Source organism: Eurosta solidaginis, chromosome 3, assembly GCF_040869045.1.
Source record: "Eurosta solidaginis isolate ZX-2024a chromosome 3, ASM4086904v1, whole genome shotgun sequence".
NCBI classification, from domain to species: Eukaryota; Metazoa; Arthropoda; class Insecta; order Diptera; family Tephritidae; genus Eurosta; species Eurosta solidaginis.
The window spans coordinates 55,090,631-55,107,248 of NC_090321.1; the positions used below are offsets into that span (position 1 = coordinate 55,090,631).

General features: G+C 34.5%; 2 protein-coding genes across 5 annotated transcripts in view; one reads left to right on the top strand and one right to left on the bottom strand.

Annotated features, from left to right (window-relative positions):
* The window catches only part of LOC137243738 (uncharacterized), a 171,679-nt gene that overhangs the window by 110,236 nt on the left and 44,825 nt on the right, over positions 1 to 16,618 (bottom strand). The gene's annotated exons all lie outside the window — the stretch shown is intronic.
* Positions 1,365 to 2,927, top strand: LOC137243737 (uncharacterized). Its single transcript, XM_067771775.1, has 3 exons — positions 1,365 to 1,469; positions 1,668 to 1,765; positions 1,842 to 2,927. Exons 1-3 carry the CDS (start codon positions 1,382 to 1,384, stop codon positions 2,199 to 2,201), a joined length of 546 nt encoding a protein of 181 aa, XP_067627876.1. The 5' UTR covers positions 1,365 to 1,381; the 3' UTR covers positions 2,202 to 2,927.

Consider the following 16,618-nt stretch of genomic DNA (forward strand, 5'->3'; position numbering starts at 1 on the left):
GGAGGGCGATTAAGCGGTGACGAAACAAAACTAAAATTTCATTCGGACTGTATATTTTGGCAGTTCTGATTTAGAATGTTGGGAGGGCTTCGACAAAGGGAAGGACATAGCAGCCAGCATAGATAGCACAAACATTGAGCAGTGAAATGGGACTGTTGTGTACCCTTACCTTCTGCAAGTGAATCACACTCTTGCAGTGTCTTTCAGGCGGCAGTCTGCGTTATAGAGAGCGCACATAGCCAGGCAATGCAGTCCCAGAGACCAATGTTATCAAGTTACCTCAAAAGGCATTAGAATCAAGTGAATAAAATTGATATTTTGCGGAGTTGGCGAACTTCGTTGCTAACCACAAAGTATCACAAATTGCTGGGCAGAGCTATGTATGGAATGAATAAATAACCAGGAAAAGTTAGTAAACAGTTATAAACGGGGTAGACCAACCAGGATTAGTGTGAGGTCTTGAGGCTCTAAGGTTATATGCCTTCTCAAGCTGAATAAATCTGCAATGAGACTAGTTACGGGCGTTGTTACAGTTTACAAGCTCCCTCTGTTGAAGCTGTAAACTCTTCAGAAGGAATGAGGAGGGAAAAAAGTCGGTTCATCACTTTCTACTGACCACTCACCAGAGGCATATCAAATCGTTTCAGGAATCGTCTTTATCTCTACAAGAAGAAGAAAAGCTGATCGTGCAATCTTACCTAAGTTCATATGGAAAAGAAAGTGATTTGTGGTTTTCCCACCCGGCACTCACCGAAATCATTTACAAAGGATAGAAATGTATCTAAGTGGAAGTGGAGCAAGTTCCCATGATTGCCCTTTCATCCTAACATAACCTTTATACTTGATTTAATCTTTCTAACTGATCTAAACGTAGCCTAACTAAGAGCATTTTCCACGCTTTCGCTGCCAGTACTTCATAGATTCAATGATAGCAGACAACTCTGTTATAAAACACTGACTATTTTTTCAATGTCCAGGCAAGAAGTTAACTGAGACACCGAGTTATGACCCCATGTAAAGGAATGGATCTCAAAATCACGTTATCTATCTACCAGTTTATGATGAAAATTTAATGGCCTCTCTCTCTCTTTAGCTTCTAAGAGAATTAGTAGTGAGATAGGAGATAGAAGAGAAAAGGGCAAAGATCAGAGGAGACCTTTTGAAGCCCTTTTAAAATCATGCTTAACAAAATTTCGGCCCACACAACTGTCTCTAATTATAATATGGTTTTTAAAAAATACATACATTGATGCTTCTATTACCTGGAAAATGTGGATTTTCACGCCAAATATTTTACGGTAGTTTCAAAACGGAGATAATCAATTTCGTTCAGTTCAAAGTCTTTTCTACAATAACACTTTTATTCTCTTCAGAGCAAGTCATGGTGCAAGAGGGATTAACAAAATTAATATTTTGTATTCTAATTTTGGTGCTTTCCCTGCTGTTTTATACATTTTCAAGGCCTGTGGGTAAATTGACATGAGCGTCATCAATAAAATTAATTTAATTGGCGAAAATAAAGTTTCAAAATCTTGAGCTTTTAAATTAAAATTAAATTTTTTAAGAAGTTCGAAAAACTTTTTGATAAACCTGTTGGGAACTGCAAAGAAATTGAACAAAACTTACGTGATCTTTCAGCAAGTGTTTCATTGTCTCAATCATTCCAGATCGCCGTACCATAATCAAAAGTTGCGGTCAAGCAAAAGATACTGCGCGCTATTTCATTACATATCATGGGGGTTGTTATCATAGGCCAAAACAATCGGTAAGTTTGCAAAAATCGGTTCTCCCTCTCTATACTATAGCCTTAAAATATTAATCTACAAGTATTTTTGTTTGAGATGACTTGGTATGAGGGTCTACGTTATTGTCTGTTGCTTGACTTGAAATTAGCCACATTGGATGAGCAAACAAAACTGGATTTGATTACGCAACATTGCGTACGTAACCGTATGCATCAGGAATATTGGTTTGGCGGAACAAATCTTGGCGTTCCAGGCGAGTTTTGGTTTATTGCAAATGGTAAACTTGTCAATTTATTTCAACAAAATATATTGCAAGCGAATGCGTCTGAACAACTTTGTCTTAAATTAAATGTGCATTTTAAATCAACAAATATTGCGAGTGAAACTTGTCATGCATATCACCCTGTGATTTGTGAGAGTGTAGAGAGGCATAGTTTCTATGGGAGGTTATTTTGATGACGAGAAAGCGGCAAGACAGTTTTCAAAATGTAGAGAATCGGTGTAGAGAGATCTGAAGGGAAAATGAAAGAGTCGTTTTATAGCTGAAACGCATATTTTTAGATTATAGATAATGGTATTCCTATTACTATATATTCATCCCATGCATATTTATATGTCTTTGCTAATATACCCAACAATTTCTTATTATTTTATAATTGCAGTCATTAATGTAATATTTTATGAATGAAGTCATTGACGATGACCGAATGCCACAAATAAAACAAAAAAAGTCATTCATTTTGTTTTTCGTTTGTGGTCGAGCAAGTTTGTAGAATTATGAGATAGAACGAGATAATATTTAAATAATGAATTAGCACGATTCCTAATGCAATAAAGCTACGTATGGAGGAGAGAAAAAAGAAATGGGAAAACAGAATAATTTTTAATTATTTGCTAAAGCAAAGTTCAACAAAGGAGATCGTACATACATACATATTTATAGCTAATTACATAGATTTAAAGAAGAATCTTGACAGTTATACATTTTATTATAATAATTTTTTCTCGGAATAAAATAATTATTTTCTTAATATTTTTTTAACTCGGAATGTAAAAATGTTCTATATTTTAATTTTTCATTTTACTCGGAAAAAAATATTTATTGAGTTTCTTATTTCGCTCGGAATGCAATAATTATTTTTTTTTATTTTTTAGCTACGCTCAGAAAATATTAACTATTTATTTCTCTCCGACAATAATTATTTTTTGAGCTTTTTATTACCTTCGGAAGGTAAGAATATTTTTTTTTGTATTTTACTTGAAAAAAAAAAATAGTTATTTTTTTGTTTAGGTTTTATATTTGCTAATATTTTAAGCATCTTTTAAGGTTTTTTATTTCGCTCGCATTATTTTTAACTTAATTACGCGTGGAAGGTAAGAACATTTTTTTTATTTTACTCTTAAGTCAGTACTTTTTTAAGTTTTTAATACGCTTGGGACGTAATAACAATTTTTTATTTTATTTTTTTTTAAATATATATATTATTCTGTTTTATGATGCATCACAGCGGAAGATTCCTGATGATGATCTCAGATTGAGATCGAAATATCGAAATTAAATACATATAAGCAACAAACGGAGTTGTTTTATTTAAAACAGGCCTAGAGCTCATAAAACAGAATAATATATATATTTATTCATTAACGGCCAATAAACAAATTAATTATTTTTTTTTATTTAAAAAAAAGGAATTATTTTTTGAGTTTTTTATTTCACTCGGGATGTTATAATAAATTTTATTTATTTTTAACTACGCTCAGAAAATAATTCTTTATTTTTAATTTGCTTTTTGGTTTTTTATTTCCCTTGGATGTTCTAACTATTTTTTTCTGTTTTAAACTACATCAGAAAATAGTAATTATTTTTATTTTTTTATTTTTTATTTTTATTTTTTATTTATTTATTTAAAACTTATTTGTACAAGTAAGACACTGTCTTTTAGGTAGTACATCAATCACATCAAACAATTGAAGTTACATATAAATAAACTTAATAAAGAATGAGTACAAAATTTTGATTAAAAATAATAAAAAGCATATACGTACATATAAAATTAATAATAGTGTGACAGAAACAATTCCAGACCAATGTTTGAAGAATGAAGGTTTGAGATATGTAAATTAAGGTAAGTTAAGAGTTTAGGAAATATAATACTGCTTGTTTGAAACATCCTGCCTTACGAATTGCTTTTGTCTTGGAAGGAAGTGAGTTCCATAGACGGATTGTACTGACAAAGAACATTCTAGAGGATGTCGAGTATTTAAAAGCCGGTATCAACAGATTCAATGTTCGAGTGGACTGACACAAGGTTAGCTTATTAAATAGGTAAGGGGGATATTGAGAATGCAGAAGTTTGTGCAAGAAACATAGATTTCTCATTTTTAAGAAACTGCAAACGTCACTCCCGAGTATTTGCACGGCACACGAAGATATGTGATCGTACTTTCTTTTAGAAAAAACAAATCGGGCGGCATTATTTATGGCCAGCTGAAGTTTGTTAAGCGATACTGAATCAAGGTTACCATATATAAGTTCACTGTAAGAAACTTGAGGTACTATAAGAGTTTTGACCAGCTTCAGTTTAGTGTCTCGTGGTAGTAAGTAGGCAGTTCTGTAAAGATGGCGAAGGGTGTTATAGATTTTACCCACCACAAAGCTGATATGGTCAGCATTAGTAAGACTAGAATTAATTCTGAAGCCTAGATTGGTAACCACATCCTGGAAACCTATTTTATCATCATTTAGCAAAATTTCAGGAAGGCTGCTTAAATCGTATGCTGCGTTCGATATTGCAATCGCCTTAGATTTTGACGCATTAAGATGTAGCTTATTTGAGCGAGCCCAGTTACTTATGCGCTTTAAATCATTATTCAGCCTAACAAATAAGTCTTCGGAGAGCCCGATCGGGCGCGACATGTAGAGTTGGGTATCGTATAGATGCGTGGCGGCAACAGGCGACTATGTCGTTGATGAAAAGTGTAAACAATACTGGTACCAGGATGGATCCTTGTGGAACGCCCGTTATAGACTTTAAATCAGAGAGTCTATCACCGCACTGAACTCGCTGGAATCGGCCAGTGAGATAGTTTTGCATTAACTTAATTGCAAAAGGGCTGAAATTATAGTAATTTTCGAGCTTGCGAAGTAGTATTTTAAAATCAACCATATCAAAAGCTCTTGAGAAGTCTAGAAGTACTAATACCGTAAGATCGTTGTTGTCGTAAGCTGGACGTATATCTTCCAGAATCTTCATCATGGATGTAGCACAACTATGCCATTTTCTGAAACCTGATTGGACTTCAGACAGCAAGTGGTTGTCATGAATATTGCCAATTATCTGCTTTGATAGTAGCTTTTCGTATACTTTGGATAAAGCTAATTGATCTAAAGTCTTTGCAGGAATCCGGAGAATTTGATTTAGGAACGGGAATAACATTCGCCGTTTTCCATTCACTTGGAAATCCACTGGTTATTATAGAAAAATTAAATATATGTGTCAGTGAAGAGATGGCAAAGGGAAGTATAAGTTTGATAAAACGCAAGCTAATGCCGTCGATTCCCACGACATTAGACTTATTAGCCATAACAGCTCCTATCACATCATTCTTAGTTACCACAGTGAAAGCAAAATTACCTGAGGTAGGCCGACTTTTTACCCCGGTTACTGCTATTTTACCATGATCGTTATCATCTTCATGAATAATAGCATTAGTTTCACTATCATTCGATTGGCCGCGTAAAAAGAACGAGTTCATAACATTAGGGTCAATGCTGCACTCAAGACGATCTTTTTTGGATACTCCTAAGGAACGAAGATTTTTCCAAATCATTCTAGGAGGTAAATTATTATCAAACTTAGCATTCAGATAAGCTACCTTAGCATCGCGGATGCAAAGATTAACCCGATGAGATCGCTTCCACTCCCTGTACGCTCTCCCACGCTTTTTAATTAAATTTAAAATTTCCGCTGTAAACCACGGCTTCTTATGGCTTTGAACTTTTATGGTTTTTAGGGGAACATGTGCATTAAAGAGGTAATTAACAATGTTATAAAAATATTGCAATTCTTCATCTAACGTAGAAAAATACACACATCCTCTCCAATCAAGACGAGAGGCCTCTTCATTTAGAACTTCTAAGTTAACGCCGTTGTAGTTCCTATATGTTAATTCAAAGCCAGTTCCTTTAGTGTTAAATTTCAAGTCATACGCTAATATCTGCATTTCATGGTCAGAAATGCCTTCCATGGGAAAATAATTAGTTTCTAAGTTTTTTATTTCGTTCGGGAACAACCTGTTACTTTTCGAATTTTGTATTTCAACCCAAAGTAATAACACTTTTTTCCTACTTTTTTATTTCTGTAAAGTAAAAGTTTTTTTTTTTTGTAGTTTCTTATCGTTGTGTACAGAACAAATGTTATATCTTACCCGTCAACTGCCTGACAGGATTTTCAAGATAGCTTCTTTTTAGCGTTTTGGCAGGTGATAGCAGATGTAGGGATTGCGGGTTGGAGGAAGGAACGATCTAGCACGTTTTGTGCTCGTGCCCTGCGCTTGCCAGGCTAAGACTCCGGCTATTAGGAGTGATACAGCTGTCAGATATAGAAGCAGCATGTGGCACAGGTCCTAGAAAGCATTTAGGATTTGCCAAGAGGACGGAGTTATTTTAGAACAGAGACCCTGGTTTATCATAGGGTTTTTCAGTTTGGTCGTTAAACAAAGTTCTGGTAGCACTACAGATTCATTCAGTCTATGTGAGGTCTTCACGGACCGGTCAGTTCAACCTAACCTTTGGGGGTAGCTTCAAGATCATGTCGAGATAAAGCTGGAACAATTTCAGCATCACTTTGAGATTGTTTTAAGAAAATTCCGAGACAGTTTCGAAAAAATTTTGGACTCTTATACGACCACATTTGGGTTATTTTCAGAATCTTTTCGAGACTATTTCGAGATAAATTTGGCATAGTTTTAGGATCACTTCGATATTAGATAAGGAGCATATCGATACTATTTCGAAACCATTTTAGGATTGCTCATATGTTCACTCCGGGATTATTTTCGGAATCGTTTTGGAACTATTTCGGGATTAGTTTTCAATATTTCAGGATCACTTTGAGATTGTTTAAGGATCATTGTAAGGCTATTTGTAAAATGTATAGAAACATATCTGTGTTATTTTCAGAATCATTTCGAGACTATTTCAGGACCGAGCTTTGGGATCAATTCGGAACTAAATAAGGAGCATTTCGAAACTATTTTGAAACCATTTCAGTACGGTTATAGGTTCACTTCGGGTTAATTTTCGGTATCATTTTAGGACTATTTCAGGATTAATTTTCAACAGTTTCTGGATCACTTCAGTATTATTTAAGGAATCACATCGAGACAAATCAGGCAAAAAGCTTCAAATACTTAGGACATATTAAGGAATATATGTAAAAGAGTAAGGTGGCAACCCACTTATCAATTTTTTTGTTGAAATACGATGCAAAATGTCTTACATCTGACAATCATATTGATATCACGTATTTGATTTTTTTTTTTTTTTAAATAGGTGGCAACCTTGTAAAGACATCGAAGAATTACTTATCAAAAAAAGCATATGCATATTATGGAACTCCTCAATTGATAAAAGTAAGACAAATAGCATAATTGAACACACCTATTGAACTTTCTTGGTGCATTTGACTTAACATGATTAATGCTCAAGTAAATAGAGGCCTGAACATTGCAGCTACATTTCCTCAAATATAAACATTTTCTAAATATTTTCGTTTATTGCTTAATGTGTAGCTATTGAGCGCCACACCCATAAATGATGCAAGTTTTTCTTTAAGTAAATAGGCTACTTGTACGGCAGATTCATAAATACATACAAATGCAAATTTTAAGGTATTATAAATGTTTAGTTTCCAGAAAACGATTTATTGGTTACATAAATAACAACACAATTGAGAAATTAAAGGCCTTGAATGAGTAGTACAAGTATTCTTAGTCACATCACCATAAGGATGATCTTATTTGGCGCTTAACTTAGCAAGCCACGAGAGTGATCTCTTTTTAGCTGAGAAGCTTTTTATGATAGAAATATACTCGGCGGGCTCTCTAAATCACTGTTTTAGGACGAGCCCATTTTAAAAAATTTACTAAAGCGTTTTAATATCAGTTGTTCTGTCACTTGAGTCGAAGCCGTCGGTTAGAAAGGTAAGCTAGTGCCAACTCTCTAAAATCAGTAGGTATTGAATTGGTTAACTCGGTGGTGGTGTGTATAACTCCAAAATTTCTAATTTTTGATCCAGTCCCCCTAAATCTAAGTGTGCTATATTTTTGCGTATACAGCAGTGTACACAAAAATAGCAGTGACAATTTTTATCAAATTTCGTCAGGTAGGTAGGTAGGTATAATGGCTGCGAGCCAGGTCGCCCATGTGATTTTGATGCCATAAAACTCGTTTGTACCAACTGTGTGCTACATCGGATGTGTACCACAAGCAGCCCGAGTTGTTTACAAAATGAAGAATATTTGGAGAACGAAAAATGGCACTGATGATGGCTCAGTGCTGAAACCGATTTGGCTCCAAACCAAATTTGGCAGAGATGACGTGAAACTCGTTCCAACATACAACAACATACATAGGAATCCCTATTTTCGATAATCTAACCCGATTTTCAAAGAAGCTTCCGAACTATTTTAAACGTATTTTAGCTAGAGCCCGGCATTTACGCAACAAATATTGAGCATTTTGCAATTACGTCTTCAAAATTCTGCAGTCGTCATCATGCGGAGTACATATCTTTTTCGCATGCGTTCCTAAAGCCCAATGACCGGTGCAGACTGCTATACGTTTATGGAAGTCGACCCTAGTTTTACCCGGTAGACTACTGGTCCTCCTTTTACTAGAGCCTGGCCACGTACATCTTAAAATTGCACAACCAGTGGTACTTTTCCACTTTTGTTAAGCTTTGTTCACATTAAAATTTCTCATAACTTTCCACTGAGCTCCTACGTGCCAGCTCATCAGCCACCTCATTTCTTTCGATTCCTCTATGTCCCGGCTCCCATTTAATTTATATTTCCAGAGCGTCGTTTAATGCAGCTTTAAGTTGTTTGCATACCCATACTAGCTTAGAGCTAGTTTATGGTGCAGCTAGGTATTTATTACTGTTTGGCTGCCAGAAAATGTAGTTTTCCAATGATGTTTTGGACCTCGAGTGACATGTAGCCTGCCAAAACGCGAGGACTTCAACTCGAAACATACTACAGTATGAGGGCAGTTTGAAAGTCGAAAAAATCTCTAGATAATGCGAGATTCCAGCTGACAGACCTGAGTCCATTTTAGAGCCATCGAAGTAGATTAGTATGCCTTTATTAGCTGGAATCTTTCCCCTTCTTCCAATCACTCCGACATGGAATAATAGCGTTAACATCGCCCTGAAACTGTAGTTTCGGCATTATTATCGCCTATTTTGGAATTAAAAGTTTCCCTCGTAAGTAAATAAAGGATAATGTTATGCCTGTTCTCAGTATCCTTCCAGCACCCAGTGCGGTTTGTGCAGATTTAAATAATATGTGCATAACGATCGGAAACAGCTTTATGATGGAGTTTGAAGCCGCGGTCGTCCAGGTGTTACAGGCTCCAATGGTACAAACGCACTCAGTGCGGTGGACTTTATGTAGCCTGGTGAAATTTAAGTTTTTACACTATAAAGCCATATGTCAGCACTGGTCGCACCACTGCCTCATACAGCCATAACACTGTCTTTGGCCTGAACCCTAATTTCTTACTGAACATCGTCTTGCGGACGTAAAAAGCAATGCAGGCTTATCCAGGTTTAGCCTAAGGCCACATCCGTGTGTTTACCTACTTAGTTTTGCTAACATTCTTACCATAACTTCGCTGATCACTGGAGGCAATGTACTCGAAATCAGAAGCGCCACAATCTTCCAACCATTTGTGTCTAGTTTTGCTAGAATATCATTTATATTAATGAACCATAGCAGAGGTGTGAGCACCCCACCTTATGTTCTTCCTCATACCAATTCTCGCTCCCCCAAGCTCAGCTGGTATCTTGCAGTTAAAAAGAAGATACGATATCCTATTCCTCATTCGTTCCTCCACTGCGGCTCTACGGAGAGCTAATTATATCGCGTCAGATTTTACGTTGCACCTTCCACATCCACCGCACTACAAAATTAAATTCTTTTTTTTTCGAGAATTTAGAAAAAAACTTCTATTAATTGTTACTGAAACTATTTTAACCAATCTGAAAAACGATTTCTAAAAAAAATCGAGAAAATTTTCCAAAAAAATCCCGAAATTTCTATTTGGATCTTTCTGCATTTTTCTGAGAACTCAGTTTTGTAGCCCAGTTAAATTTAGTTTCATAAAGTGATAGGTTTCTCAAAACTGCATCTTATAAACAAAGCTGCTCAACCCCTATACAATTAAAGCAATTTTGTTTTGTTTTGCCCTGAAGAATAGGCACAGATACAAAATCACACTTTGAATATAAAAAAAAAATGTCATAGCAACACGATTCATATGAAAGTGCCTGAATTTCATATCAAAGTGCAAAGAAAAAGCAATTCCATATGAATCCAATGCACTTCGGTATGATATTCAAATTTAGACTAACAACTTGACACCAAAAAATTTTTCAAAAATTTTGATTCAAAATTTATTCATTAAGGGGGGCCATCAAAATTCTTTAAACATTTAAAATTATTATTTTTTATTATTTTTTTCAATTTAAACAAGTTTCAGTGTACATATACTTTTGTATCTGAATTGTGATTTGCACTTCCATATACAAATTATTGAACAGCCCTGCTTATAAAAATTCAGATAATTTTGAAAACAAACTAAACAAGTAAGAACGGGACTGTTTTCGGCTGTGCCGAAGACTTCATACCTTTCATGAATGGGGCTGAACAATAATCTTATCCCGTTCGTAATCTCCGAATAATCGGATGTATAAGATAAGAAATATATAGTGAACAGATCTGCATACCTTAACGATTTTTAAGATAAATATAAAATAAAAAACAGGTAGGTACTTTGTGTGAGGATGCAAAGCTTCACGTTTTTTGTGGTCTGCATGTAAAAACTATGACTACGAATCACGTATTTCCAAAATATATGACCTAAACGTAACTATTTGATGAAATTTGATGAATTTTGAAGCTTCTAGCCGTAAAAAAGGGGCAAAAATGACAGTTTATATGAAGTATATAATATATATACCACCGATCTCTATGATTTTTTCAGACAACAATATATGCTATATATGTAAGCATATGGTGAAATTTGAAGCGTCTAGCTGTTAAAAAGGGGCAGAAATTGCGCAAAGTTTCTTAACTGAACAATCGGTTGTATGAGATATATACTATATATACCATCGATCTCAATGATTTTTTCAGACAACAATATAATCTATACACGTAAGCATTTAGTGAAAGTTGAAGCTTCTAGCTGTTAAAACGGGGAAGAAATTGCGCAAAGTTTCTTATCTGAACAATCGGTTGTATGGGCTATATACTATATATACCACCGGTATCTATGATTTTCTCAGACAACAATATATGCTATACACGTAAGCATTTAGTGAAATTTGAACATATCTAAACGATTTTTAAGATAAATATAAAATAAAAAATAGGTAGGTAATCTGTGTGAGGATGCAAAGCTTCACGTTTTTTGTGGTCTGCATGTAAAAACTATGACTACGAATCACGTATTTCAAAAATATATGACGTAAACGTAACTATTTGATGAAATTTGATGAATTTTGAAGCTTCTAGCCGTAAAAAAGGGGCAAAAATGACAGTTTGTATGAAGTGTATAATATATATACCACCGATCTCTATAATTTTTTCAGACAACAATATATGCTATATCCGTAAGCATTTTGTGAAATTTGAAGCTTCTAGCTGTTAAAACGGGGCAGAAATTGCGCAAAGTTTCTTATCTGAACAATCGGTTGTATGAGATATATACTATATATACCACCGATCTCTATGATTTTTTCAGACAACAATATATGCTATATACGTAAGCATTTGGTGAAATTTGAAGCTTCTAGCTGTTAAAATGGGGTAGAAATTGCGAAAAGTTTCTTATCTGAACAATCGGTTGTATGAGATATATACTATATATACAACCGATCTCTATGATTTTTTCAGACAACAATATATGCTATATACGTAAGCAATCGGTGAAATTTGAAGCTTCTAACTGTTAAAATGGCGCTAAAATTTGCCAAAAATATATATATATATACTATATATATATACTATATATACCACCATATATATACTATATATACCACCGATCTTTATGATTTTTTCAGACAACAATATATGCTATATACCTAAGCATTCGTTGAAATTTTAAACCTCTAGCTCTTAAAATGGGGCAGTAATTACGAAAAGTTCCTTATCTGAACAATCGGTTGTGGGGGACATATACTATATATACGACCGATCTCATCAATTTTTTCAGGCAACAATATGTGCAATATACGAAAGTATATGGTGAAGTTTGAAGCTTCAATCTGTTAAATTGGGTAAGATATTACAAAAATCCTCTTTTTCTGAAAAATCGGTTGTATGGAGGATATATGCTATAGTGGTCCGATCCGGTCGGTTCCGACAAATGTCTAATCGGACACCCAAATACACCCGCTCACCAAATTTTATCAAGATATCTCAAAAATTGAGGGACTAGTTTGCATACAAACAGACAGACGGACAGACGGACATGGCTAAATCAACTCAGCTCTTCAACCTGATTATTTCGGTATACTTAATGGTGGGTCTATCTATTTTCCTTTAAGGACTTACAATTTTCTGTTTCGTGACGAAATTAATATACCATTTCATTTTCATGAAAGGTATAAAAATAATTTGTAAAATTTCTCGAAATTTCGAATTTTTTTCGAAAACGTTTTTGAGGTTTGATTGCATAATTTTAGTTACATGTGTAATTGGATGTTTTTTCTGAAATTATCGGAAATAAAAAAAGAAGAATTTAGTTAACAAAATTTGATACAAAATTGCTATCGTGCTCGTTCCTGTATATTCGATTGACACATAGTATATTGAACTCTTCCAACAATCAAGCGCTGCACTTGTGCCCCATTTCCGCATGTCACTCGCTTGCCTATAAATATCGTCTTTTTAATTCTCATTGCACTCATAAGATAAAAAAAAAATTAAAAAAAAAGCCTAAAATACCGCATCACCAGCGCCAGCTACTTTGAACTACAGATATTTTTAATGTTTTTGTGTAACCGCTAGTGCTCCCCAGCTTTATTTTTTTACTGCATCGTCAATTACAACTATGCATCTTTTGCACTGCTTCATGGCGTGTCGTATTAATCGCTTTTTTGTCTGCCTCTAGCTTAACTTCCACAGACGCGCCAGTTCAATTTTCTCAGCTGCATAATTAGAGTGATATCTGAAATCTGTGTCGTCTTAATTGAGGATATGATTTTTTAACCTTTTTTTTTCTCATTATGCTTAGGGATGACACGATACCATGAAAACATCGAAAGCTGTATTTGCAAGTAGTATCGATATCTACCTACTAAATAGCACTGACTCTCCAACCAACTCTCATAATACTATACTTATACCTTTCCATAGTAAGCTTGCACCAATTTTTTCGCAAAAAAATTTGCTCCAAGGAAAAATAATAGGCTGGATTCAACTTTTATTTGTAGACTTATAAAATAAACGCAGGATTTAATAATTTCTTTCAGACTAAAAATCTAAAAGCCCGGAAATATTTATTTCTGAAGAACTTTTATTATAGAAGGAATAACGGTTTGGGTCTCTGCATAATTTACAACAGGGTTTGACTGATAAATACGTCCAAAAATGTCGGGAAAAGTATTAAAAGACGCGTGATGTCCTCGTTACCAATAATCCATAGGCGGAAATCCAAAATTTTAGTTCCGATTCCGTCAAGAGATATGGATTTGTGAAAAACAGTGGAAAGTTGTTGTGTGATTATTGTAGTTTCTATGCTTTTCTTGAACACACATAGGCCGGATTCACATAGAACTCTTGGCGCGTTGAGTACTTTGACGCTTTGACAGCACCACAAGGTGGGTGAGTTCAATATGTGGCCGCACCTACATAATATTTTACTACACAAAGTTTGCCAAAAGTTAAGCGATATTCTTAATTTATGGCGCGGCGCGGTCAAGGCGAAGCACCGTGTTATAGGTAAATCTTTCCTTACATAAACCAGTTGATTGATCGCCTTTAGTAAACAATGTCTCAACTTTTTACCTTGCTTTACAATCTGCATACTTGGTCAGCAGGATATATTTGCGGCCATACATTGGACTCATCCGCAAATCCGTCCATTTAAAATTTCGGATTAAAAGTAGGCAATACACCATCTTTAAATCGTTACTTTGCATTATTTTAAAGCATTATAAGGTTCTAATACAATAAAATAACACATCACACACAACACAAACTGCGAAATGCTTTGATATAATCTGTGCCAGAATATACGTATTGTTGCGAATATTAGCAAAACTAAGGGGTGCTGCTATCTCTAAGCCGATGCTAAGCAGTGACGTGAATTCACATCAATAATTCAATCATTATGTATCTACATAAACGAAACAATAATTGCGTCTACACATATGTACCATGTATGTATACGAACAGCGGAGAATAAAAGCACAAACACATGCGTATATCTGAGATACTCCTGAAAGTATGCAATGAGAGAAGCTATAAAATCGTGCAATTGTAGTTACAGCTGAGAAGTTTGAGAGCTGATGGATTAGTAGATTCTGGAAGCGCCTAGAAGATGCGAACGTTGAAATCAGAGAGTATAAAAGGCAACAAATGTAGAGGCGCTGGAATTCAGTTTGAGTTGAGCTATCAAGCAGTTTCGATTAAGACGCTATCTAGCAAGCCATAGCAGTATTATTTTGAAAGTAGAGTTTCATTTGAGCTATCAATCAGTTGGTTGTTAAGCCAGCTAGTTGCAAAGTATAAGTGTTATTGTGAAGTACTTTAATAAAGGCCATTTTTCCATTATTCAATATTGGAGTTATTTATTCAACAGTTTAGTGATTCGAACTTAGCAGAGGGTTGCAAATAAGAGGATTTGCAAGTAAAATCGTTGCAGTGTATTCACCAGATATGTGAAACAATTCCAAGTGTTAAGGCCGTAATATATAGTAAGTCCTCTTTTGCACCATACAATTCTTAACTTCAAGTCGCGACATAAGCGAAGAGGGTGAAAAGCTTGCTTTCAAGAAAAATTTACAAAAGTAAACGCGAATAGAAAGCACAAATGGGAACATCAACAGAGCTGAATTCAAGAACTGTTTGATGTAAAACGGGACTATAATTAATAGATTCGCGTGTTTCCAACGAAAGAAATTTGCGTTAAAAAAATTTAATTCAAGGTTCGATTCGAGCTCAAGGCCAGAACAATCATTTTTTTTATTGATAATTAATATTTTTTTTTTTCTATAATTGAAAAATTGTATTTTGTGGTTGGAATAGTAAGTAGAAATTTTTTCAGACACCCTGCCATAGCTGCGCAGATAAAAAATTTGTTGGTAAATCGTGTCTCGATACAATGCTTGTCTGAACTCGGTGCAAAAGTATCGACTAAAAATTTTCTTGGTATCTTTACAAAAGTATCGACTGTATTTACTAGTATCATTGCATCCCTAATTATACCTGCTATTCGTGTTTTGATACCCAGCTGTACTTGTACGTAGGGTATTATAACTTTGATTGGATAACGGTTGGTTGTACAGGAATAAAGGAATCGAGATAGATATAGATATATAGATATAGATCCATATATCAAAATCATCAGTCTCGAAACAAAATTTGATTAAGCTATTTCCGTCCGTCCGCCTGTCCGTCTGTTCGTCCGTTAATGAGATAACTTCAGCAAATATTGAGATACCTTCACCAAATCCGGTATACGGGTTTATTTTATGAGCGAAATCGGACGATAACTACGCGCTTTTTTCGATATCGAAAATTTAGAAAAATGGAAAAAATGAGATCATTTGAAAACGAGTACCGTTAAGCAAATGAAATTAAGTAGTTGGGGTGATTTTATGACCTAAAGCATAAATTTCAAAAAAATTTGGAATATGGGCTTTCATCAGCCACATTTAGAAGAAGAAAATTTGGAAGTTTAATAAGCCGTGAATCAAAGGCCGTTAAAGGTATTTCATTGAAATTTGGCAGAGACACTATACTTGCTAAATTATATAGACTGACTGAAGATAATGAAAATCGGTTAAGGACCACGCCCACTTTTCCCAAAGGTCGAATCTTAACAAATTTTGCAAAAACTCTATGGTATTTAACTGCATTTGACAGCGTTTCAAGAGCACAGCTGGGTATTTAATATTCGGTTTCACCCGAGCTTAGACTTTCTTACTTGTTTCATTTAGGTTGTTTTTTTTCTTAATATGGCATCACCTCATTATAATCGCAATTTTTAATTTACCTTATTGCCATCGCAATTTTTATTATTTTTTCCCATTTCCCTATAATTGTTTTATATATTTTTTATTATTTTTGCACTTTTGTTTTGCCGCATGCAACGCCAGTTTTGTAATGTCATTTTCAATTTTTAGTCTCTGTGCTTTTTTTTAATATTTTCTTTTTATTTCCTCTGCATTTTTGTGTGCGTGAGTTGCATTAATTTTATTGCGCTTCGATTTTTATGCCAGTTTCTTTTTTGTATTTATAGCGATGCAATTTTTTTTATTAAAAAATTTAATTTCACTTTTTGTTTTTATTTTTTTCTATCTTGCTCTTTATATATGTATGGTGTAATTCATTTTGCTTTAAATTTTATATATTTACAC